The 27,028-nt window shown below is 43.1% G+C and overlaps 1 protein-coding gene across 1 annotated transcript in view; it reads right to left on the reverse strand.

The window, feature by feature from the left end:
- Positions 1-3,166: 3,166 nt before the first annotated feature.
- The window catches only part of CACNG3 (calcium voltage-gated channel auxiliary subunit gamma 3), a 98,525-nt gene continuing 74,663 nt past the window's right edge, over positions 3,167-27,028 (reverse strand). Inside the window, exons 2-4 of the mRNA XM_037070640.1 lie at positions 11,831-11,914; positions 8,613-8,753; positions 3,167-4,213 (exon numbers count right to left, since the gene is read on the reverse strand). Coding sequence (XP_036926535.1) covers positions 3,702-4,213; positions 8,613-8,753; positions 11,831-11,914 — 737 coding nt within the window. The 3' untranslated portion in view covers positions 3,167-3,701. The remainder of the gene's footprint in view (positions 4,214-8,612; positions 8,754-11,830; positions 11,915-27,028) is intronic.

Consider the following 27,028-nt stretch of genomic DNA (forward strand, 5'->3'; position numbering starts at 1 on the left):
TAGTGGGCTAGGGGAGGGAGCAGCATCACATCTAGCCAATGGGATCAACAGTAGCTCCTGCCTTAAAGGTTAGGGTTAAATGAGATAAAAGAAGAGGAGTTCAGGACACATTGCTTAGCATACACGTGGGGACCTGTGGATGTGAATGCTCTTCCCAGGGGTATGGAGGGCCAAGATTGCCAGGATCCTGGATATGAACCAGGAACAGTAATACTAATATTTATTTGATGCCACCAGCAGGGTCCAGAGTGCTCTTCAAGCAAAGGCACTCTGAGGCCCATGTGCCAAAGCCTTGCAAAGATGAGAGCTAGAGGTTGTGCGTGAAGTCCTTTCAGGGTTCGCAGTCTGCATCTCTCCTCCAGCTCTATGGCCTTTGTGATGAGCTTTGTACCTTGGTCTCCAGAGCAGGCATTCAGCTAGTTTAGCCCCTGGGACCTTTCTCTCCATCTCTGATCAACTCCTCAGATGCCTTGTTTTTGACAAACTCCTAGTTCCCAGGGCTGGAAGTTGCTGCCTTTCCTACCTCATAGTATTCATCAGCTACTCCATCTATCTCTAAGATCCTTCCCTCTTCACAGTGCCAAAAACCACTTTGCCCAATGCACAGAATGAGATCACTGGACATGATGCATGGCTGGGTATTAGAGAGCATCCAACTTCGTAGACAGAAAGTGATCCCCTTCCCAGGTCTCTCTGATTAGGCCAAGAGAAGTATCTTCTCTGGTGTGAGAACACCTTTTACATCTTTCTAACATTTGGGTTATATCCTTTCCATAAAGAGCAGGCAGCTGGTCCTCAGCTCAGAATAGGCAGCAGCTAGAATATGGAGTGATTGTGTTGTTTTTATTGTGTTTCTTTTCCCAGTTACCATTTGCATATGGCAAGTCATTCCAGTTACCTTTTGATAGTAGTGCTATAAACTTCAGTTTCAAGATATATTTATTGAAGTAGAAACTGAGTTAATTTACAGAGAAGCATTAGGTAAAGGATCATTGATGTGGTATGTGGATATGAAACTTCACAAGGGTTATCCTCCAATAACAGGTTTGGAGGAAATCAGTCCAGTTAGAAAGCAGAGGCTTGACTTTAAGTGCTGGCCCTGATCATTTAGCTCCTAAGACACTTACTCTCCTCAAGCCTCTATTTCCTCACTTGCCAAGATGCAGATGATAACTTCTACCTTGCATTGGGGTGTTTTCATAATCCGATGAGATAATTTAATTTATGTGAGTGGAGTTTGAATGCAATGACTCATGTGTCAAAATAAATTGTTACTGGTCTGTGCTCAATAATCAAGTTCACCATGTGAGTGTGGACAAGTGACTAGTTTCCCAGGCAAATCATGTCACCTCTCTTGCTTCAGTTTCCTTCTTGGTAAGTGAGGATATTACTGGGAGGATGAAATGATGCAATATGTGTGCAGTGCTAGAACACAGCTGGCTACACAGCAGTGTTAGGTAAATGTGAGCTCTTGTGACCATAAGTCTTCCCCTTACGGTCACAAGAGCTTAAAATGGGAAAGCTCTTTGAAGTGTGAAGTGCTTGGGGGTGTGCCCCACAGCTCTAGAAAGTCAGTGTGGGCAAAGGTAACATCAATCTCTTGTGCTATCTGATATCAAATATTCAAAAAATTCAAAAATCCTTCCACTTTTGCCCCCAACACTCTGAGCCTGTGCAAAGCACACCCTTCCCCCTCAATATAGAACAGCTCCATTGGCTTTTGTATTCCTGCAACACTGCTTGCTGTGGACTGATTTGTTTCTCCTACCTCCCAAATTTATATGTTGAAGCCCTAACCTCCCATGTGATGACATTTGGAGATAGTTTTGGGGGGAGGTAATTAGGGTTAGATGAGTTCATGAGGGTATGTCTCTTTTGATAGGATTGCTGGCTTTGTAAGAAGAGGAAGGGAGAGAGAGAGAGAGAGAGAGAACACATACTCACTTTCTCTTTGCCATCTGTGGGCAAAGAGAGAAGGTGGCCATCTACAAGCCAGGAGAAGGGCTCTCATCTCGTCAAGAGCCCAGCTGGCCTGCACCCTGATCTTGGACTTCCAGCCTCCAGAACTATGAGAAATAATTATCTGTTGTAAAGCCACACAGTCTATGGGACTTGGTTATAGCAGCCTGAGAAGACTAATGCTATGCTCATTCTCTCTAGAACCCACCCCCCCCCAAATATATATATATGTGGAGGAATGTATATGAGTATGCGTAAATTTGGGGGAGGTCCAAAAAAACCAAAATTACCTTCTGGAGGGTGGGCTCCTTGTAGTACAGGCTTTCCACACTGAGTATTCTAGGAACGCATTTGTATCAGTGTAGCAGCTGGCTACACTGACAGGCTAGCTTTGTCGTGAGAGGCTAGTGTTGGCTTCTTTGAATTTTTTGAAGACTCTTTCAACGTGTTTTCCTGTTTCATGATGGGTGATTTATGAGTGCACCTACTCACACCACTGAGTGTTCAGGTTTTGACCAAAACCCTTTTGCAGCATAACCCTTTTGCCCAACCCCACCGTAGATGAAAAAAGTCCTCAAAGGCAAAGGTTTTGCCAATGTGGAAGAGGTGAAACAAAATAGTAGAAGCACAAAAAGGCATCAAAATTGATGAATTAAAAAACTGTTTTGAGCAGTGAAAAAATATCTCAATAGATGCATTGTGTCAAATGGAGAGTACTTTGAAGGCAACTGAAGTTTAAACATGTAAGAACAAATACATCATCTTTTATAAATAAATTTCAGATTTTGGGGTGCCCCTTGAATATTTACACATAGATATAATTTACAATGTGCAAATTGTTCTACATGTGTTGTTTTATTTAAGCCTCACAAGTCTATGGAGGACAGCACTATACCATGTTCCATTTTTAAGATGAGGAGACTGAGCCTTGAAGATTAGATGGACGTGCCCAAGATCCTAGAGCTACTAGGTGCAAGAGCCAGGTTTTTGAACACATGCTGGCCTCTAACTATCTTAGGGATTCAGGTGAGGGACACCCCAACTCTGACACTGGTGGGAGCACCCTTCTGTCCTCAAGAGGTGGAGGGGTATCCTATCTATTGGCCAGAGTATGGATGAATAAAGCTCAGCTTCCAGTTCAACCACAGAGCAGTGAGTTTGTGCAGGAAGTAACCAGAAGCAACAAAACAGTTTGTCTCAGTTGGTTCAAGGCAAAACCTTTAATTACATGAGTGCTTAATACATTAGCTGCTTCAGGGCTCTGACCGCTTTGATTTCTGGTCATGTTTTTCTATCACGGAAAGGTGAATGCCTCCCTCAGGGCCACCTGGGCAGTTGGTGTCCTGAGGATTTGTGAGTGGACAATAGGGACAACTGTGCAGATGCCTGGGTATTTGGGGATCCTCCCCCCAAGCCACCACCTGTGACTTTGAGTGAAATCCTCTTCCAAGGAGGGAAGAATATGGAGGTCCTTCCAGTAAAGAAGGAAGAAGGGAAAACATCTGGCACAGATACACAGAGAAGAATGGTGTCACAGAATTGGCTTGAAGATGGAGGAGGAACTAAGGGGTTAATTAGGACCTGAAGGGTGAGGGACAAAGTGTGGGAGAGGGCTGAGTCCATTTGGTTTCATTCTTTGTAAAAAATAATACCATCACGAGGACCATGTCATGCAACCTCAGAGACACCTCTGTGCATCTCCCAGGGCTGTGCTGGAAGGAGGGCAGATAGCAGAGGGCAGTTCAGACAGGTGTGGTGCGCCTGTTGGCCAGATCATTATGCAGCGACTCCTTGAACTCTTTGGGTGTGGAGTTGTGGAATTGTAGAAAAGTGTGATCCCGGTCGGAGTTGAGTAGGGTCCCCATGGTGATCTTTGAGGGGTCCCGGGAGAGGGTGAACATTGAGATGTCGGTGGAAGGGATGGTGTGGAAGCCTTTGCTTATGGGGGACAGGTCTCGAGACCTGGGCTCTGTTGAGCGGGAACTTGACCGCCGCCGAAATCTATACCTGTAGGGCGGCAGGCGGGCAAAAGTTGATTTCTTCAGGAGCTCTGAGTGGGATTTGGCACGTAACTGCTGATGTTTCTCTATGTAGATATGCACGGCAACAACCCCCACAATTTCTGCGATGATGAAAGAGAAGGCTCCGAAGTAGAAGGACCAGCCATACGAGTAGCTCTTTTTAGAGTCACGCTGCCCAGGGTCCCCAGCATTGGCCGATATATAAACTATGATGCCGATGATGTTGCTTAACCCTAAGAAAAGGTGAAAGAAAAATGCATTTTTAAATAAACCTCAGAGGTAATTATTACTTGCAGTCTTGAAATATTTATAGAGAATGTGGAGGTAACAGGGAGAGACAACAATGGATTTGTGGCTAAGAAATCCAATCCTGCTGAGCTCTTCTGCATGGTCTGTTTCTCGGGAAATGAATTCAATCCCAGATGGTGAGCCTTCAGCTAAAGACGATACCTGACTCCCATAGCAAGTGCAGTAGAACTTGCAACACGTGTCTTTTCCCTTAGATAAAACTCACTCCATCAAAACATAATCTTCAGCAGGAAGTCATGAGGGTGGTGTAGTGAATGAGATACAGGTCCCTACCCTGAGTTCCTTACCATTACTAGGAGACACTGACATGTAAATGCAATTCGAGCAACAGACAAGAAGGGCACTACAAGAGACATAATGGTTTAGGAGCCAAGGGAGAGAGATGACTAAGCCACTTCTCTGGGAAGACAAGGTGATATTTGAGCTGGATCCTGAAAATTGAAGAGGGGTGAGCCAGGAAATGAAAGGCTTTTGACTATGGAGTGCAAGAGGAAGAATGACTTGCTAAGGTTCTAGCTTGGGTCATGAGGGAATTGGTGGCACCTTAAGCTATAATAAGTAATGGCAGAGAGAATAAATTTGGAGAAGAGGAGAGATTTGGAAACACTGAGTTGGAAGTGCTTATTGGAAATCCAGCAGTAGCTGTCCAATACACAGCTACAGTCTATTGTCCCCGTGTGGAGCCCGGGCTGCAGTTTGGGGAAATAATCAGCCTGTGGGGAAGGTACAGTAGCTCCTAAGTCTCTTTATCTGCACAAGATAAGATACTGCTTTAGATTAGCTGTTGGAGCATCAGGAATTAGAGAACATAAGCCTGATGTTCCTAGTAGAAAAGGTCTGGGAACTTAGTGTCTCCAAGTGCCAACAGGATAGCACAAGAATAACTGCTGAGGCAGCCAGAGAGGAATTTTTTCTCTAGAGAGTAGTAAGAAGAAACAACAGAATCTGGGGTTTGGGTGCTCTGCTTATGTCTTACCACCCTTCTCACATTATTGCTCTAAGGTGGAATGTCTTTTTTTTTTTTTGTCCCTTTGTTCCAAGGGCCTCATCCAGGCCTTGATACCAACAGTGACTCAGAGAGGTTGGTTCATCAGGTGGCATCTCCTTGCCTCCAAATTCAGACCACCTGCAGGGTGCTGCTGAAGGGAGGCTGTCCCTCATTACAGTTTCTAGTGTCAATAAGTAAATAATCATTTTCAGTGGCCTCCTGAGTCTTTCCTGCATTTCATGAGCATCCCACACTCTTCCTAGGGATCCCCAAGATCTCCCCATGGTCCAGCAACAAAAAGGTTAAAACTTGGAAGAGCAGGAACCACTGGACTGTGCTCTACTTCTACGATTCTGACTGGGTGGTGAACGGGCATTAAAGGGAATTCATATTTTAAATATTATCTTTAGCCACACTCCATCTAGGACTTATCCCTTGAGGGCAGGGGTAGGGTCTCCCTCTAGCCAGGGTCCTCCTGGCATTACTCTGCACAGGCATTCATCAGGTAGGCATCGAGTTCCAGTACCTGAGCTGTTCTTAATCTGGGGTGACCAGACAGCCTCATGTCAGGCTGCAGCAAACCACAGGATGAAAAGCAGCTCTCTTCCTGCAGTGTCAGTTTGACTTGAAGGTTAGTAGCATAGGCACATTCTTTCATATTAAAATGAACATAAATATAACAAGAAGGAGGGAGCATAATTCACATGAATTTTTAAGTGTTGACCGGAAACAGACTTTAAAGACATTTCAGCTCAGTGAAGGTGACTTCTTGCATTGTCTCCTGACTTGCTCTGCCAGCAGGGAAATTTTGGGTAAGGCTCCAAATGGAAGTCTTGTTGGGGAAAAAACAAGTTCAAAGAAAGGCTCAGATGTCAGATCAGGTTAAAGGAGGCAGGAAGCCGAGTGAGTTGCCATTTAGTTATAGGGCACTCACTATGTGTCAGGCACTGTGCAAAGTCTTTGCATGAACTATCTCAATTAACCATCACAGCAAGCCCACTTTTTAAAAAATTACCACTCTTTTACAGATGAGGAAACTGAGAGTCAGAGAACATAAGTAACTTCCCAAGTCAACACAGTTATGAAATGGTGGAAGTGGAATTTGAACTGAGGATGGTCCCTTAGCCATGGGTAGATTAAATTTTTAGCAACCCAGTATAGGAAGAGCTGATGGTATGTGTGCAGCCACTTGCTCCTTGCTCCCAGGCTGTAGTGGGGTCATTTTTTTTGGTGCTGTGGAGACATGTCCCAACTCAGAGCCTGACCCACAGCAAGAGTGCTGCATATTTGTGGAACGAGTGCATGAATTGAGATGGCATCAAAATTAAATGGAACAATGTACAGAATAGCAGCTACTGTGAATTGAGAAGTTACAGTGTGATAGGCAGTTCTGGGCCTAGCACACTGTAACTTCTAATTTAGAAGTTAATGTGTTTACACCAACACATCTAATCCTCTTAACAGCTTTTAGGGGTAGAAACATTATTATCCCTGCTTTTCAGATGAGGAAACTGAGGCACAGAAAGGTTAGGGGACTTGCCTGAGGTTACACGGCTGGGAAGTAGTAGAGTCAATATTTACACTGGGAACCTGGATCAAAGCCCATGTTCTTCAGCATTTTGCACACTATCTGGTACATAGTAGGTGCTTAATAAAGGGTTGTTGATTGCTTGTCTGAGACCACAGTTCTTTAGAATAGCTAAGCAAAGAAGAGCCTTAGAAATCGCTGAATCCTCCTGAACTTTCCTTCTATGGGTGGAGAAAACAAGGTTCTTTGAGTTCCTCAGGGAGGTCAGTGGGGGAGGGAGGTCCAGGACTTGACCCCACACTTCTGGCTGCTTCTCAGGGCTTTCATCACTGCCCTCAGGTTTCCCAGTTTCCTGGTGTCTAATCAGCTTGACATCTCTCACAGTACCTCCTGTGAGAAGAAAGTTGCTGGTGACACAATCTTCCCTAACAGTCCCCTCAGGGGACAAAATAATGATCTCCTCCTGTCAAGGAAATCCTCATGTCAGCACAACACATCATCCTCTTGGTCACTTGGGGCCCAGGAGGTCTTGTTGTTAGCACAAGTCCCTGACTTTACCAGTTTGACCATCTGTCTGCACAGAGTGTGGCCAGGAGCAATAGCCACCTTTGGGTGACCACATTTCTGGGGCAAGATGGCAGCTTTCTTTAAGATCCATTGGTGCAGCCAGTATCTAGAGATTTAGAGCAGGACTCAGTCTAACTTCCCCACTTCACAGGAAGTGAAACAGTGGGTGGGGAAGGTATGAGAAAAAGGTTTAAAGGGACCAAGACTATGTCGTTGCTGCTTTTCCAATACTAGAAAGTAATATTGTTCTTTTTATGTTCAGCCTATTTCCAACAACCCTATGAAGTAAATTGTATTAGCATTTCTCACTTTACAGTGAAGGAAACCAAGTTACAGGGAGTTGGTAACATGTCCAAGGCCCCCAGATAGAGCCAGAGTTCAAATCCAGGAGAGTAGGCATCTCTTACCCACCACTTCATACAATTCCCCAATGTTCCCATTTCAATAAATATTCTGCCATTATTGGGCAAAGCTTGAAGGTCGTCACCAAAGAGGGAAGCCCCCTTCTCCCAGCCCCCTACTTTGTTCTTTGCTTTCCTAAAGCATTTCATCCAGATGACATTGATTGAAGGGTGGGGTGGGAGGATATGGTGAAGAGATGGAAGGAAACCCAGAGGAAAAAGAGGTACATGAGGAGTGTGGAGGAGGATGGAGATGAAGGGCAGAGAGAGAAGGCAGAGAGTAGGACCCCTTCCTTAAGGTTGTCTCTCATCCTCCTAGCCACTCTGGGCCACCTCTGGTCAGGGTTGGCATTGACTACATCTACCCTGGCATTGCTGGGGTTTCCCTTGTTCCCAGAGCTGTGTTATGAAGATTCAAGCACTTGAAGAGCTGAAAACAATAGTAAACAGACAAACACATACCTGAAAAGGCCAAAGATAGTGTATGAAGAGGCCCCAGTGAACAAAAAGTTGGATCCTTTTCAAGCACACTAACTCAGTCTCTCAGGTCACACACTATACACACCACACACATGCCCCCTGCGCACTGCATGCAAGCATAGACACATACTCTATTATTAGTCAACCTTGGCTTCTCTGGGTTGACCTTGCCACCTGTCTTCTGTCTTTCCTTCATGACACCCTTAGCTAGAGTACCAACATCTTTTGTTCTGATTAAAGCTCATGGGCCCTCATTCTTAACATAACAAGTTGAGCACTTTCTTGCTTTTCCTTGTCCCCATGGCCATGGCTTGGGTTTGGTGTCTGTGCAGATCTCAGAGTTGGGGCCAGGTGCTCACCTGCAGAGACGAAAAAGATGCCTGCGCTAAGGATGACATTGTGTCTGCTGCGGTGGAACTCGCTGGCTGCCACACAGAGCCCGCCGAAGAAGAGCAGTGTGACGCTGAGGATGGGGAAGATGCTGGAGGCCCTCACAGCCCCTGCAAAGAGAAGGAGAGAGGGCTCTGCCTGGTCCCTAGCCAGCCCCAGGCCCACCTGCCTGGGCATGGGATGCCTGCAGGGACAGTGTGATAGCTGGAGACAGAGCCTGTGTCTGACATGAGCGTGAGAGCTGTGCAGTCACCAGGCCCTGTAATTGGGCACCTTTGCGGTCAATGTCCTGAATTTATTAATCATTTTAATTTTGATTCTATGTTGTGTGAGGAAGTCTGATTGACTGTCATAGCATACACTGGGGGCTTGGAGCCTTCGCTTACATGGGATCCCACCACCTATCACATCACCAACTCCCCTTCTCCTTGAGATGGGTCCTCAGCTGCCACTTCTCTGTCCAAACAATGATCACTGCCACTCTGCACTTCTAGCAGGGGCTTGGAATAGACATAAGGAGAATCAGGATTGGGTGCAAACTCCAGGCACCTTTGAGTGTCCCTGTGCAGAAAGGCATGTGATATTAAACAGCAAATATAAGACACTCTGCTGGGCTAAAAGAGAGAGATTGCAAAAGAAATGAAAATTTTGTTTTACCTACATGTTAAACCAGGAGCCCAGGATTTTCATTTTGCACTGGGCCTTGCAAATATATAGCCAACCCTGGTCCCAGGAGTCCCATGAGATTAAACACTAGTTATCAAAATGCAGGCTTTTCCCCAGCACACAACTTCATTTGCACAGCACTGGGTTGGTGTGCATATTTGAAATATGTGGTTATGAGATGTATAAGCATGGCTGTTTTCCATTTGGCACAGGGAGCATTTGGTGATTTATTGGTGGCCAACCCCACTGTACCCCACAAATGTGGTATAGCAAACCCTGAGAACCCTGGATACACTTTGTCTGCTTCCCACCAGATGGCTGCCACTGCCATTTCTTCTTAAGTTGGTTGGTTTCTATTCAGGATTTGCTTTAGCCCAGTGGACATGTGATGGCTTCAGAACAAACAGATTTTATTGTCTTCCTTCCTTGTTTCTTCTTTTTAAACTACCCAGGGTTGTTGGGGTCTTTGGGGCAGGGAAGAGAAGCTTGTTTCAGTGTAGTTCCACCATCAGTGTCTGGTCAGGTGTTGGCCAAGTCCAGTGTTCTATTATAAGGCATCTCTGGTCCCCAGGACCTGTGGGCAAATAAACCTTCTGCTGTAAGTTTAAGCTGTCTCTTACCGAACAGCATGCAAAAAGGAGGAAACAGCAGAAAAATCAGTGTGCAGAATCCCATCCTGCTACAGTGTAGTCACACCAGGAACTGGCATCACAAACACTGGGGACCAGAGACCCCTGCAGGAACATGCCCTGGCCCTATGTGGCTGGGTCATGGGTTCCCATATTCTCAGCAGGAAATTCGGGTGCTGGTTAAGGTTCCTCCTTAACCTCAGCATGGTTCTGTGGGTAATGGTAGAGCATAAACAGACTGTGGTGAGGACCCCCACATTTCCAGAGGAAGAAACATGTTTTGTCGGAAAAACAATGGACTGCTCTGAAGGACTTAAAATCAATTTTGCAAGTTGTGAAATAGAAGTCACAGTTCTATTTAGTTTCCAGCAGGGCAAACATCGCAATGTTTTATCAATTAGGAAAGAAAAACAAAGAATGATGAGCAATCTGGTGAAACCCCACTAGGTATGACTTTAAAGTCCTTCTCTTTGAGGGGCCCAAGTAATCTCTGTCATCTCCAAACTTTGGTCAAGCCACGTCTCTAAATATGGCCTTTATTCCCCACACCAGATCTGTTTGGGCTGCTGGTATAATGGCTTCCTAATAAGCATTTGGGTAAGTCCTCATAAATGGATAAGGACTGAAAGGAGATAAATGGTATGTTTATGTTGTAAAAATTACAACATAATTTTCAAACTGACCCCATAACACTTACATTGCTAAGTGATTAAAGGCTCATACATAGACCCACAGCCCATCTGCAGACTAGCAGCCGTGAATAGAGCTAAAAACGATTTTAATTGTAAAAACACTTCCACTTCTTGAGTGATGAGTTACATGTATAATTTGAATGGTACAATTCCTTGGAGTTTTTATTTTAATAGCAGTTTAAAAAGAAACAAAAATACTCCCTAATATAATTTATCAATGTCTTAGAATTCTCCTTTCAAGTGAACTATAACACATGCTCATTAAAGAAGTTACATTTAAGTTACATTAAATCCCAAGTTCTCCCTGTGCCTTGGTTAATATCAGGCCCATGTCTGCAGCTGGACACCTCCATTGCTCATCTCATGCAACAAAAAGAGCTAACGCATGTAGCTTCATGATGACATATTGGTCCTGGAGCTAAGTGTAATGTGCATTAGTTTATTTAATTTTCATGACCCTGTCCCATATATGGCATTATAATCTCATTTCTGACTAGATAGAGAGGGCTAAGAGATGGAAAGATAAAGCAGCTTGGCTTTAAAGTGCAGCTTGGAGATAAAGTCCAACCCAGCTGGTAGGTAATCAGACAGACTAAAAGTCCATGTTGACCAGCCTCCAGAGACATTGCTCTAAGCCATCACACACTTCAGCCACCCTATGTGCAGTATTTGACAGTCCCATGTAATTTCTGGGGTATGACCTTGGGACAATCCTACAAAGACACTAGCCCTGTCCTAGTAGGACTGAAATGGAAGGGAAGTCAAAGAGAGGTGAATTTTGCTTGCACTTATTCCCCCAGGCCTTCCCCTTAAGACGTCACCCATTAGAAGCTCACGGGTTAGCACCTCATCCATTAGCACTTTTCCGATTAGCACCTCAAATCAGTCCTCTGGGGAAGGTGAAACCTTGAATTCCAGTTAAAGAAAATGCTTTAAATTTCCTCCCATGCAGACTACAAAGAATCTTCAATTTTGACTCGCCTACATATTCCCCCCTTCTATATCTATTCATTGAAATTAGAGAGTTAGATATCAGAACCACTTGAAAGTCTCGGTCTAGTAGCAAAGGTCCCCTGAAGGGTTCTATGGGTGTATTCACTTCTAGGAGCGGGTATGAGCAGCCTCAAACTCCAGGGCAGCTAGGTGACCACAGGGCACCCTTCCCTCCCCCCAGGGAAACCCAAGAAGTGGGGAACTTACGAAGGAGATACTCCGCTGTGTCCTGTTCATAGTCAGCATCTTCTGGGAAGTGATCTATTTTCTTGCACACCCCTCGGAAAGCCCCTGTGGAAATAAACATGGTCCTGAGCTGGGGTAAAAATCAGAGGCATGGGCCCAACCAGGTCCTCACCCCGTATGGTGAAGACCCATTCCTGGTCTTTGCAGGATGAGCATATGTTGGCCCATCAGCATCTTTCTTAGGGTGCAGAAACAAGGCCAGTAGAGGGGAGAAAAGTCTGAAATTTTCTGTTTCCTAGATTTGGCGTGATGTTGGGATCCATTTAGAAATGCAAAGAACTATGACACCTAAGCAATCATTATTAGGGCTGTCTTCTCTTCTCCCTTTTTTCCCAAGTTGTGACGGAAAATGGGAAAAAGAAGCAGAATTTCCATATACAATTCACCTTCCCATTTTACAGATAATGACACTGGGCATAGGAATTTTGCTTGTGCTCACAGGAGGAAAGAGAAGCATTAGGATTCCAATCGAGATCTGCTGGCTCCTGGGTGGAGATTCCAGGCATCTCAGGAGTAGTCTGCTGTCTTTGGTAATGGTCACACCTGGCACAGGTCCTTTCCCACCCCCTGGTCTGGCCTAGGGTCAGAGTTTGCTGAGCTCTGCTGCATGGCTCACCACTTTGGGAGGCACAGAACTGCGTGGCTGCATCTTGAGAAAACTGACTGTCAGCATTTCTCTTCCTTTTCTTTCTTCAACATCAGCTTGACTTAACTTGTTGTGGGTGTTTGATAATCATTGTGGGTGTTTGTTAACTATCCAATTAACCAATCTCTGGGGGCAGCTTAATGGTTCTGCCATTTCTTATGCACGACAAACAATTTCAGAACTTCTTACTACAAACAGCATGGAATTATGCATTACTGTTCTGATCCCTACCAGCAGAGGTAGCCGGGGAAGTGGTGTCATGGACAGTGGACAAGGTTTAGAATCACATGGGCTGGGCTTTTACTGTGAGAATGAAATAAGATGATATATGAAGATGAGCTCATTGTTTTTGCAAAGATATAGGCATGTCAGAATAATGGCCAACACTTAAAGTGCTTCTAATGGGCCAGGAGAAGAGCAGAAACCTTACATTTCTTCTTCTATTCACTCTCATCCACCATCCTAGGAGGCAGGGGCTATTCACATTGACATTTGACAATGAGGTTACCTAGGACCACAGAGGGGCTCCTGGTGTCATGGTTGAAAGTGGGCAATGGTGTTTAAATCCAGCCTTCAAAGCCTGTGGTTTCCCCCATTATACTATGAATGGTAGCCATGATTATTATTTGTATTATTATCTTATAATAATAAGAGTGTATATTTAACCCTGACTATAAGCAGACTTCAAGCCAGAGGCATTTTACAATAAATATGATGCAATATGAAACTGTACTCTTGGTTCTGATTCTTTGCCCACCAGGTAAATGATGGACTCAGAAACAAGAAGGGGTGTCCTGGAGAGGAGACTGAAAGACTAAGGAATTTCTTGGAAGAAGGGGAAATTCATAACTTCCTTCCTGATATTGAAAAAGGCTTTTGATTGTTGTTTCTCTTTTTGTTTAGGTGTTTGAGGTTCATCCACATGTCCCTGTTTGTTTTTAAGCTCCCTCTCCCCTCCAACTGGCTGGATATAAGTTAGAATAATTCACTCACACTGAGCACACACCATATACCACATACCATTCTGGGCGCTTGACCTGTTTTATCTTCTTTAGCTCTCAAACAGTCACACAAGGCACCTGGTATTATGACCCTTATTTTCCAGAGAAGGAAACTGAGGCTTAGTGAAGTAAGTGGTTTCCCCCAGGACACAGCTCCAAGCATCTCCCTCCAAGGGCAAGTCTGCCTGACTCCAAAGTTCCTAACCATCATTGTAAATCCTTTCCCCTTCAACACGTTTTAGAGTTGGAAGCAAAGTTCTTTTCTAGGTGGCTTTATGATAGTTTTGTAGTCCTTCCACTGTTATCGAACTGGACCAGTGGGTTTTCCATGAACCATGCTTTCCCCATGGTATATGTCAGGAACCACTGAGCAGGGCACAGGCAGTGATTGTGGGATCACCTATTGTTAGCTGTCTTACATCCGCCAACAAAGATTTCATGGGAAGAGATGGTTCAGCTGAAGATGACATGCAAACTCTACTAAAACAGACCAGTCAGAACCATGTGGTAATAAGGACCTACCCACATGCCTGCATCAGCGTGTGACACGGGCCTTACCCAAAGTGGCCTAAGGCAGCTTGAAACGAGTGAGGGCTTAGAGCTGGCTAAGACTATAGCTTCTAGAGAAACATCTCTGATTTTTGATGATCTATAGCAGCCCACCACCTGTTTGCTTGTTTTTTCATAGCCTATGAGCTAAGAGTGGTTTTTGCATATTTAGATAGTTGGAAAAAATCAAAAGAAGAATATTTTTTTCATGACGTAAAACATATACATGAAATTCAAATTTCGGTTTCGATAAATAAAATTGTATGGAAATACAATCACTCCCATTCATTTATAGCTTCCACTCTATAACAGAAGAGCTGAGTATTTATTTGTGGCAGAGAAGTAGTTGAAAGCTGTTGCTATCCGACTATAAAAATTTTACTGATCCCTAGTCTGAAGATTTCTGTGCTGTGAGGTAGCACAAAGTTTGTGAGAGCAAAAGAGAGCAAAGAAGAGTCTGAGTCTCCCTGAGATCAGAGGACATAATCCAGGTGGCACTTCTAAAGCAGATAGTGGCAGGTGGCAAGGATTACAGAATGGTTTGTGTTTTATTGTTTTGTTTTATGTGAAGTATTTTAGTGTATAGGGCATGCTTATTGATTTTAAAGAGAAGGGGAGAGAGAGGGAGAGAAACATTGATCTACTGCCTCTCATACTCGCCCTGACCAGGAATTGAACCCACGGCCTTTCAGTTTACAGGTGACACTCCAGCCAACTGAGCCATACCAACCAGGGGTTGTTGCATTTTTTTAAAAATTACATTTGTTTCTGCAATTTAAAATTTAGGATTTGGCACATGAAAGCCTGATTTACAGTTTCTCTTTTAAAACGAGGAGCTCTGTCCCATGTGTCCATGTGGCAGCAATCCCTTGCAGGTAGACATCCACAGCCCCCTTTCAATGGGGCACAAGAGTTCCAGTTGGCTAGAGTTTCCACCTGTGTCTTCAGCGTTTGAGGTACCTATGTCAAATTATCTCCCTAAACTCAGATTCTTCTACAGAGTGAAGACAACGGTAGTAACTTCAGAGGATTCTCATGATAATTAACTGAGGCAGTGATAGAAATTTCAGCGCCAGTCCCTGTTCTCAGCACTTTACTCTTACCTCTTAATCAGGCAATAATGCGAAACACTTACTACAGTTCCTGGCACATGATAAGAGCTCAGTAAATTATAATTATTACTACCATTGACTTTGGTAGGTATTTTAAGACCAGAAGAGACACATTGGTGCTGCCGTGAGATTTTAAATAACAATATAAAAGGAAAGAGAAGCAGGAATTTCCCTGAGGATGACTCCACACTGAGAATGAAGCTGCTGGCATCTCAAGTCATACAATCATCAAAAAGTGAGCTTGGCAATTTATATAATTGGATAGCATGTTGCTGGCTCCCAGAAATAACCTCCAATTAGCATTTCCATGTATTTTCTTTCAGGCTTTTTCTCCCCCTGTTCTTTCACATACAAAAGGGTTTATAAAATTGGGATCATGCTGTTCTTCTCAATTACATATTCTCATAAGTATTTTTCTGCATCAGTAGAGTTAAGAAAATAGGATGGGGTGAACTTGCTCATGAACTGCAGAGGATGGGACCAAGAGAGATGTTGACAACACACGCACTGCAAAGATGGAGTTGGATGCAGAGACAAGCACTGTTCTCACAGTTTCGGCTAAGGCACTGGGGCAAAGAGAAGCAGAAGCCAGGAATGTGAAACCAGGAAGAGGTGCAGTGGTGGCTGGTCTGGGAGAAAGATACAGTAGTTACAGGTGAGAGGTGATGGGAACCAAGGGTAGGTCAAGGCCAAGAGTGAGGCTGTGAGAACCCACTGATCCCAGGTCCCTGGGGAAGATGTTTGGCATGGAAGATAAAGCCAGCAGGATTTCCTGATGTATCAAAGTACAAATGCAAAGATTGGTTTTGTTGTGACAACAACCTCATCCTGGGTAGAGATGATTGTGCTGATGGCTCATCTCTGGCTCAGATAATGGAAGAATACTTTCTTCATATGAGGAAGGGCACTTCCTTCTTAAAGGTTAACCTGAGAAATATTTCCATTAGAATCAAGAATGAGATATGAATGCCCACCACCGCCTCTATTATACCATGATTCTATAAGGTCTAGGGAAAGAAAAAATAAAACAGAATGAATAGTTATAAGCAATAGAAAAAACAGGATGAAATTATTATTTTTCCAGGTGATAGAATAATCTACTTGGGAAGCTGAAGGCTATTTGCTAGAAAAAAAAATTAGAGTGAATGAAAGAGCTCAGTGCGGGGACTTATTATAAGATACTAAACTACACACAATAAAACTGTAATAAGTAAATCACTGTGGCCCTGACATTTAAAAGTAACATTTATTGGGACATTTTTCCAATGCAGAGGAATATTATAAAAAATAGGAGAAGCAGTCCATTATTCTACATTCCAATAATCCATGTAAAATTAAAAGAATATATGTATATAGAAAATTCAAACAGTATACATAGAAAGGCATAAGATTAAAACTAAAAGCATCTTCCTCATCACCAAAAATTCTCTCACTTAATAACTTAATAGAATGACTTTTGTTAACTGAATGTTGAGTGAAATCATGTCTAAGCTAAGATGCACAGGTTAATTAAAAATTAACTTAAAGTAAGGGGGGTGGTGTGTTGCTTCAGGCAACATTGTGATGAAGAGAGAGAAGGAAAAACTCTTTCGGGAACTGGAGCAGTTAAGGTGTTCAGAAACTGAAAGATAGTTGGTCAGAGGAACAGATCCAGTGGTTACAGGTGAGAGGTGATGAGGTGATGTGAACCTGGGAGGGCAGGTCTGAGAACTGGGTTGTGACCATTGGTTGATTCAACCTTTGTCCTCTCTCCCTCCTTCCTTCATTCTTTCCCTCCCTTCTTCCAAATTTAATAGGCGCTCACAGTGTGCTAGAGCTATTTTAAGACCTAAGAATTTACTAGTGGCCAAGACAGAAGATTCTGGTCCTCAGAACTTACATTCTTATTGGGTAGAGTGTCTATAGACTACTGAGTAAACAAACAGGACAACTGTGCTTTGAAGGAAGCACAACAGGATGATGTGGTGTCCAGTACACATTGGGTGAGGGCAGGCAGTGGGCCATTTTGGGTAGGTGGCCCTGGGAGGGCATTTGAGCTCAGATCTGAGTAAAGGGACATGCAGAGCCAGGAAAAGGACTTTCCAGACCAAGGGGCTGCCAGTGCAGAGGCTCTCCAAGGTGGGGGTGGCTTGGTTAATTTGAAGAACAAAAGGAAGTTCCACAGGGCAAAAGTGGGCCTATGGTGGTGGTTTCGCCAGGCCCGACAGCAGCCCTCCTAGCGATCCCTTCAGCAATGGGGTCTCTGGAACACCTAGTAGGAGGCTGGGTTCCACAAGGACCAAGTTCAATGTCATCTCTTCCTTGGAATTGGGGTAATCAAAAGGACTGAAGTGGTCCTGAGTAGCTTCCAAACAACGGAGGTGGCAAGGGTGGGGAGGGATCCTGGAGAACAGGATATTCATGTTTTTAACTCTTAGAGCCCTTGACACAAATGTCCAGGAAAAAATAGTGCTTTCACGTTCTGTGGTTCAGCCCCCAATCTAAGTATTTCCCTTCGGATCCCAGCAGCATGTGCCCTAGCCTCACCCTAGGACAAAGCCAGCAACAGTCATGAAGAGGGATAAGGCTGCTCAGCTGTGAATTTTTACAAGTCAAATTCTCTTCAGCAGGTATGTATTTGACCTCTAGAAGGGTCATGCCATACAGTGGTCACAGCATGAGCTTTGGGGCCTCAGGCTTCAGTTCAAATCTCTGTTTCACTGCTCAGGTGAGTTTTGATTGAGTTAATTATTTCCCTGAGCCTTGATCTTCTTATTTCTAAAATATTCATAATCTACAGAATGTTGGAAGTTTTTTTTCAATTTTTTTATTTACTTATTTTTCAAGTACAGTTTTCTCTCTATTACTCCCATCCCATCCCACCCCCGTGCTCCCACCTGCCTCTCATTTCCACCCTTCTCAGTTGTTGTCCATGTATCCTTTATATATGTTCCTCTAAATCCCTCCCCTATTTCCCCTGAAATTCCCTCCCCTCTCCCCTCTGGTCACTGTCAGCCTGTTCTCTATTTCAGTAACTTTGGTTATATTTTGCTTGCTTGTTTGCTTTGTTGTTTAGCTTCCTGTTAAAGGTGAGATCATATGGTATTTGTCCTTCAACACCTGGCTTATTTCACTCAGCATAATGTTTTCCATTTCCATCCATGCTGTTGCAAAGGGTAGGAGCTCCTTCTTTCTTTCTGCTGCATAGAATTCCATTGTGTATATGTACCATAGTTTTTGATCCATTCATTTACTGACGGGCACCTAGGTTGCTTCCAACTCTTGGCTATTGTAAATTGTGCTGCTATGAACATTGGGGTGCATATATTCTTTGGGATTGGTGTTTTAGGGTTCTTAGGATACAATCCTAGTAGTGGAATTGCTGGGTCAAAAGGCAAGTCCAATTTTAGTTTTCTGAGAAAATTCCATACTGTTTTCCATAATGGTTGTACCAGTCTGCAGTCCCACCAACAGTGGACCAGAGTCCCCTTTTCCCCACACCCTGCCCAACATTTGTTGTTTATTGCTTTGTTTATGATAGCCATTCTCACCACTGTAAAGTGGTATCTCATTGTGGTTTTAATTTGCATCTCTCTGATAGCAAGCAATATTGAGCATCTCTTCATGTGTCTCTGGATCCTCTGTATGTCCTCCTTGCAGAAGTGTCTGTTCAAGTCCTCTGCCCATTTTTTGATCGGGTTGCTTGTCTTCTTTGAGTGGAGTCGAGTGAGTTCTTTGTATATTTTGGAGATTAAACCTTTGTCTGAGGTGCCATTGGCAAATATGTTTTCCCAAACTGTTGCTTCTCTTTTTATCTTGTTTCCCTTGGCCATGCAGAAGCTTTTCATTTTGATGAGATCCCATTTGTTTATTCTTTCCATTATGTTCCTTGTTCTAGGAGACGTATCAGTAAAAATATTGCTGCGTGGAATATCTGAGATTTTCCTGCCAATATTCTCCTCTAGGACTTTAATGGTTTCCCAGCTTATATTTAAGTCTTTTATCCACCTTGAATTTATTTTGGTGTATGGTGTAAGTTGGTGCTAGAGTTTCATTTTTTTGCATGTGGCTGTCCAGTTCTCCTAACACCATTTGTTGAAGAGGCTATCTTTACTCCATTTTATGTTATTGCCCCCTTTGTCGAATGTTAATTGATTGTAGAGAGTTGGGTTTATTTCTCAGCTCTCTATTCCGTTCCATCAGTCTACGTGTCTGTTCTTATGCTAGTACCAGACTATTTTGATTACAGTGGCCTTGTAATATAGTTTGATATCAGGTATTGTAATCCCTCCTACTTTGTTCTTCTTTCTCAAAATTGCAGCAGCTATTCGGGGTCTTCTGTGGTTCTATATAAATTTTTGAAGTGTTTGTTCTATGTCTGTGAAATATGCCATTGGCACTTTAATAGGTATTGCATTAAATGTGTAAATTGCTTTGGGTAGTATGGAAATTTTGATGATGTTAACTCTTCCAATCCATGAACATGGTATATGTTTCCATTTGTTTGTGTCTTCCTTGATTTCTGTCTTCAGTGTTGTGTAGTTTTCTGCATACAAGTCTTTAACCTCCTTGGTTAGGTTTATTCCCAGATATTTTATTTTTCATTTTGCTATATCGAATGGGATTTTTTTCGTGATTTCTGCTTCTGCTGTTTCATTGTTAGTATACAAAAATGCCTTTGATTTCTGGATATTGACTTTGTAACCCGCCATTTTGCCAAATTCATTTATTAGTTCGAGCAGTTTTTTGGTAGAATGTATAGGATTTTCCATGTACACTATCATGTCATCTGCAAACAATGCCAGTTTTGTTTCCTCCTTTCCAATTTGGATGCCTTTTATTTCCTTTTCTTGTCTGATTGCTGTGGCTAGAACTTCCAATACTATATTGAATAGANCTCTTCATTCTTTTTGAGCCTCTTTTCCCTTTCTTGCTCTTTCTGGGAGATTCTTTCTACTGTGTCCTCCAACTCGCTGATCCAATCTTCTGCCTCATCGATCCTGCTTTTCATTACTTCTACTGTGTTCTTCAGTTCCGAAATTGTATTCTTCATTTCCTCTTGTCCTTTGCTGATAGTTTCTATTTCCTTTTTCATGCTGATATAGTTTGTGGAGAGCTCATTGTACCTCCCCTCTAGTTTCTGTTAGCTCCCCTCTAGTTTCTTGTAGCTCATTGTGAGCTCTTTGAATTTCGTGATAACTAGTGCTTTGAATTCAATATCTGATAGCTGACTTGCCTCTCTTTCATCTGACATTATCTCTGAGACTCCCACCTTTTCTTTCATTTGGGCATTGTTTCTTTGCCTTCCCATTGCTTAAGAGACTCTTCTTGTTAGCTTCAGCTTCTTAAATTGATCTGTTCTGACTCCCTAGGTTTATGGTGTGAACTTCTGTGGTAGAATACCCGTGAAATTCAGTTGTGCAGTCTCCTGCAGGTATCTTGATGTTCTCCGCTTCCAACTACTCCTTTCTTTGTGTGTGTGTGATCAGCTGGAGGGGGAGGCAAAATGGTTTATGACAGCAGGAGAGTACTTTATGATATTTACAGTCAGAGCCGGTAGAGAAGAGATATAAGATCTTTAGGCTATATATAGTGTTAAGTGTAATCTTCACCCCAATTTGCCACTTTTAAGAAAGGATAGACCAAAGATAAGTCTCTTGTTGGGGAGGGAAGTCTTGTGAGTTGTATCTAGAAAGCAATGAGGTTGCAGGTGGTCAGATTTTGAGGTTAGGTGAGAGTAAAGAATAGTAAATAGACATAGCGTGTGAACAAGTAGAGTTAATCACTACAGTAATAGAATTCAGGAACCTGTAAAGTGGGCTAAGACCCGAGGGATGTGTTGTGAAGTATTTACAGTGGTATAGAAAGCAACAAACAAACAAACAAGCACACAAAAATAAGGGCAAGAGAAGTGAGGAAAAAGCAATAAGTTTGGGGTGAAAGGAAGAAGGACTAAAACAAGAAAAAAGAAAGGAGAGGAACAGAGTACTGAAAGATACAGCAACAATAAAATTTTTAAAAATATACAATAACTGAAAAAAGTTAAAAAAAGTTAAAAAAAAAACCCAAAACCTCCTTCCTTGTTGGTTTCAAACTGTCCAATCCAGTTTTTCTGGTTTGGGCAGGACCCCTCTGTCAGCTGGGTTGTAGGCCCAGGTGCACACCCATCCACAAGCCAGGCTACCAGATCGGGGTGTGGGTGCCTGCCCACCCAACAGGCTGCCTGGGTCCCACGGGATCTGGTACTGGTCCTTCCCAGTCCTGTGGCTGGGTGAGAAGCAAGTGAAGCTGCCTTCACAGGAGAACACCTCAGTCCACTTTGCAGTAAAAACTTCCCCAGAAAGCATGCCTCTCAGCTCAGCCCAATCCCCAATCTGACTGGTTAGGACAATGTTCCTCTCAAATTTCCTGGGCTGGCAGGCTAGTAGGCTGGCAACCACAGACATCGCAACTGAACATGGCCCCCTGTCCTTGCCACCCTCCCTGCACACCTAGGCAGACAGGTCTCTGCCACCCAGCCCCGCCTAGATTGTGAGAGAGGAAGCCAGCTCTTCCAAGGACCCCACAGCTGGCCCAATGCTACACTGGGTGCTGCCCTCCCTATGAGTCCTCCGTGGCACTGGCCACAGATGGAAGCCTCTATACCCGTAACACAGTGGCAGTGGTGGCTCCGAGGTGTTTCATGCTGGCTGAGGGCAGCCAGTCCTGCTGCTGCAGCTTTTGTCTTTACTCACAGGTGCTAGGCTCCTGATGAGTCCTCTGTGGCAGACGTCCAGACGCTGGCTGGTGACAGAAGCCTCTGGGCCCTGGAAGCTGCGGCAGCAGCAGCTCTGAGGTCTTTACGCGCTCGCCAATGGATGCCGCTGGCCTGGCCACCTCTGTCCTTACTCGTGTCCCTGAGACCCCAACGACCTGTAGCTGTCTGGTTCTTCACTACTCTGGTCTGTTATTTTCATAAATGCTGGGGAATTGTTGGTTGGGGAATTGATTGCGCTGTTCTTCAGTAAATCTGCCAGGATTTTCTCCCTGGGGTACGAGAACTGGAGTCACTCTGTCCTACTCCGCCGCCATTTTCCTGACTCCCAAAAGTTTTTGAAGAAATAATTATTTTGGTCAGTTATTTGTTCAGGGCCTCTTGGGTCTTCCTCACAACCCAGTGAAGCAGGCACCACCATTGGGCATAGGGTGGCATGAGGAGCATGGGTTCTAGGGCCAGACTACCTGAGTTTGAATGCTGGCTGTGCCACATATTAGCTGCATGTTACTTAACTCATATGTGTCTCATTTTCACATTTGTAAACTGAGAGTAACAACAGTATCTAGCTTATGAAGTTTTGGTGATGATAAGAAGAGGAAATATTGGTTGAGTGCTTTAGAGCAATGCTTACTTAGCACATGGTAAGTATTGTGTAAGTGTATGTTAATTTAATAAATACACTTATAGATGGGGAAACTGAGGCATAAACCAAGGTCCTTCTAACCCCAGGGCCTGTGCGCTTAGAAAAATCCTCTGAATAGTACTAACACAGCAGTGGGTACCAAGAAAAGAGTTAACAAGAAACAACTATTAATGCTATTGGCATTTCTATCTTGGGCATAGGGGTGGGAGGACACCAGTCCTTTCTTCGCCCTCATGTAGGCACATATATGCATACATGCAGATCTACGTGTGTGGGTGCTTGCGTGTGGGTGTACACACATAAGATAATGCAGGCAGGGAGCCTGAGGAGGCATCACACTCCAGCAGGAGTAGGCTTAGCCCACCTGCTATGCCAAGTTTGAGTGAGGGCCAGACAGAGCTTTTCTGGGTCACAAAGACAGCTCTGCATTTAGAGTTTTCATCTTCAAGTCAGGAAGTTCTGGACCCAGGGCAGAGAGGCCTGGAGAAGTGCAAGTGTCATCCAAGGCTCCACTTTCACAAGTTTGCAGTCCTGAAGGAAGACTTTGCATGGGGATGGGGCACAGCTGTGTCCTGGACATCCTTTGTCCAGTTGGAGGAGAGAACATTAGCAGAGCTTCTCAACTGTCTTTCAAGAGGGAACCTCCTGTGAGCCGCTCACACGGATGGCCTGGAGGCAGGATTTGGTGGCTGTGGTATCAGCCAACCCGGGAAAAAGACACTACTTCTGAGCAGTCACTGGATAGCTACCATGTGCTCAGAATGAGGTAGACTCCCCCTAACCAGCCTATCCAGCCCAGCAACAGTGCCAGAACATGGTTCAGCCCAGAACTACAGCCAACACAGGGCCCAGAGCTTGACACCCTTCTCAGCCACAAGTCCCACTCAAATTCTAGGCTTGAAAGTCCAGCTCAGAGCCCCAAACCAAAGCTGAGCAGAGACTAGGGCACTGGATCTAGCAATATAGGCTTTCGTTAGGTTCCCATTGTCATGAATTTGCCTTGAGAAACCAGGAAAGAGGAAAAAAGATCAAGTTTGCCTATGCCGTTGAGTACTTGGGTTGAGAAAGCAAAAATAACTATGTGACTATACAAATGTTCAGTTTCCTGGTGTTAGAGCAGATTTTTATTATCTGTGAATAAGGATACCTTAAAACATGTTTCCAATGAAGGCTGCACATGGGGACATGAGTCAGAAAATGCTCATGTGCAGTTCTACCCCAGAGATTCTTACTCAGGTCATCTGGGTATTTCAGAACTCCCCAGGAAGGCTGAACTGTCCAGCTAATACTGAAAAACACAGCCCCCAGGTGAATTCTCTTAAAATTAGGAGCCATTATTTCACGATAAATAATGAACTTCAAAAATGTGCTTCCAAGTTTCTCTTGAAAATAAAACGATTGTTTATGAAAACGTGTTTATTTTGTCCTATCTTTTCTAACCATGTACCAGGGTAAACAAAGAAGGAAGCCGTGATGCTTTTTGGTGGTAGGGCTAATAATTTTTTAAATAAAATTGCATGATGGTCCAATATTAAATTCTTCACTTTCCCAGATGAATTTTAAGGTTTGACTTTCACAACAGGATTATAAAGTGGGTCATTTTTGCAAAACATATTTGAGCATGTCATCAGTTTTCTCAAGGGCTTCTCTAAATCCTTTGATATTCAAGGCATAATATATGTCTATCATATCATTCTTATTAACCATCTCTTTCTCCCACTGTTACCTGGTGTCCCTCTGTCAGGCTCTCACTGTCCATGTTTGGCATGTCACATCACTCCAGGACACCCCTAATGTCCCTCACATTCATTTCATGATGTCCTGTGTGTTTTGCTAGATATGCAATCTCTCTTTGCAATTGTTTGTCTCTTGTTTGCATTGTACTGTCTTATGTTAACAAGAATTGTCTATCAGAATAGTTTCAGACACAGACCGTGAACTGCAGAACAGTAAGTGGGGCAGGGTGTGGGGTGGGGGTGCGTCTGAGTAGAGACTGGTTTCTTAAGTTGTCAGGACATTAATGCACATATTCATATTAAGATTTAGTTTGCTTGCTTGTCCATTCAGCCTCACATGTGCAAGGATTTGGATAATGAACTCACCATAGTGAGGACCCTGAACTAAACTTGGTTTCTGAGCAAGATGAAGGACTTAGCCATAACTATGGCTACAGCTTCTAATAAGAGAACCATAGGAGTGAGTGAGTCAGGGAAAAATACCTTCCTCTTCTGATGTTACTGAACTGCTGTCAGTGCACAATGCTGATTAACTCTTTTGTTTGACAGATGTCTACTGAGGTAACCACTTCACATTAAGTAGCATTTTGGGCACAATAAGTTTGTTAGTTAACTAAAGAGACTAGGTTCCAGATCTCAAGGCTGTTATATTCTAGTAGGGAGAGACCTACAATGAATGAGTAAATTTATTAATTATATTTTATTTGTTGTATTATTAAATATATCAAATACAATGATAAACACATTAATTATTATTTATTACAACTATATTTAAATCTAATTATTATAAATACATTTATATAATTATATTTATTATTAATATACTTAAATATAATAAACATTTACTATAAATATATTGAAATATAATTATAAATTTATTCATTGAACAAATGTTTTTATAAAAAGAAAAAGGTAATTTCAGATAGTAATAAGTGCCACAAAAATAATGAACCTTATTTTTTATTTGCATATTTTACTTTATTTATTTATTTTGGGGTGATTATATTACTTTTTAAAATTTATTTATTTAACTTTTGTTGAAGTACAGTTTTCTTTCTTTTTAAAAAAATTATTTTATTGTTGTTCAGTTACAGTTGTCTGCATTTTCCTCCCAACACTCCCCCGAACCCCAGCCAAACCCACCTCTCTTCCTCGCTTCCACCTTCCCTTTTGGTTTTGTCCATGTGTCCTTTACAGGAAAATGGGGGGTTCCTAAGAACCCTTCCCCTATTGTCCCCTCACCCCTGGCTATCGTTAGATTGTTCTTAATTTCAATGTCTCAGGTTATATTTTGTTTGCTTTTTTCTTTTGTTGATTATGTTCCAGTTAAAGGTGAGATTATATGGTATTTGTCTCTCACCACCTGGCTTGTTTCACTTAGCATAATGCTCCCCAGTTCCATCCATGCTGTCACAAAGGGTAGGAGCTCCTTCTTTCTTTCTGCTGTGTAGTACTCCATTGTATAAATGTACCATAGCTTTTTTATCCACTCATTTACTGATGGGCACTTAGGTTGTTTCCAAGGTTGCTTCCAGCGCTTGGCTATTGTAAATTGCATTGCTATGAACATTGTGGTGCAAAGGTTCTTTTGGATTGGTGTTTCAGGGTTCTCAGGGTATAATCCCAGCAGTGGGATTGCTGTGTCAAAAGGCAGTTCCATTTTTAGTTTTATAAGGAAATTCCATACTGTTTTCCACAGTGGCTGCACCAGTCTGCATTCCCACCAACAGTGCACTAGGGTTCCCTTTTCTCCACATCCTTTCCAACATTTGTTGATTCATTTAAGATGGCCATTTTGATTGGTGTGAAGTGGTGTCTCATTGTGGTTTTGTTTTTTTTAAAGATTTTATTTATTTATTTACTTTTACAGGGGAAGGAGAGAGGGAGAGAAACATCAATGTATGGTTGCCTTTTGTGCATCCACTGCTGGGAGTTGGCCTGCAGGGAACCGGCCTGCAACCCAGGCATGTGCCCTGACTGGGAATCGAACCGTGATCCTGTGGTTCGCAGGCCTGTGCTCAATCCACTGAGCTACACCAGCCAGGGCTCATTGTGGTTTTAATTTGCATCTTTCTGCACGGTAGTGATGCTGAGTATCTTTTCATATGTCTCTGGATCCTCTGTATGTCCTCCTTGGAGAAGTGTCTGTTCAAGTCTTTTGCCCATTTTTCAACTGGGTTGCTTGTCTTCTTAGAGTAGAGTCGGGTGGGTTCTTTATATATTTTGGAGATCAAACCCTTGTCCGAGATATCATTGGCAAATATATTTCTCCATATAGTTGGTTCTCTTTTCATTTTAAGCCTGTTTTCTTTAGCCATGCAGAAGCTTTCAATTTTGATGAGATCCCATTTGTTTATTCTTTCCTTTATGTCCCTTGCTTTAGGAGACATGTCAGTGAAGATGTTGCTGCATGGAATGTCTGAGATTTTCCTGCCGATGTTTTTCTCTAGGATTTTTATGGTGTCATGACTTATATTTAAGTCTTTATCCACCTTTACCCACCTTTTCCACCATATACAAAAATTATTTTTATATATGGTATAAGCTGGTGATCGAGTTTCCTTTTTTTACATGTAGCTTTCCAGATCTCCCAACTCCATTTTATGCTTCTTCCCTCTTTGTCAAATATTAATTGACCATAGAGACTTGGGTTTATTTCTGGGCTCTCTGTTTGTTCCACTGGTTTATGTGTCTGTTCTTATACCGGCACTAGGCTGTTTTGATTACAGTAATATA

This window comes from Sturnira hondurensis, unplaced genomic scaffold, assembly GCF_014824575.4.
Source record: "Sturnira hondurensis isolate 20B ecotype Veracruz unplaced genomic scaffold, ASM1482457v3 Scaffold0018877, whole genome shotgun sequence".
Classification (NCBI taxonomy): Eukaryota; Metazoa; Chordata; class Mammalia; order Chiroptera; family Phyllostomidae; genus Sturnira; species Sturnira hondurensis.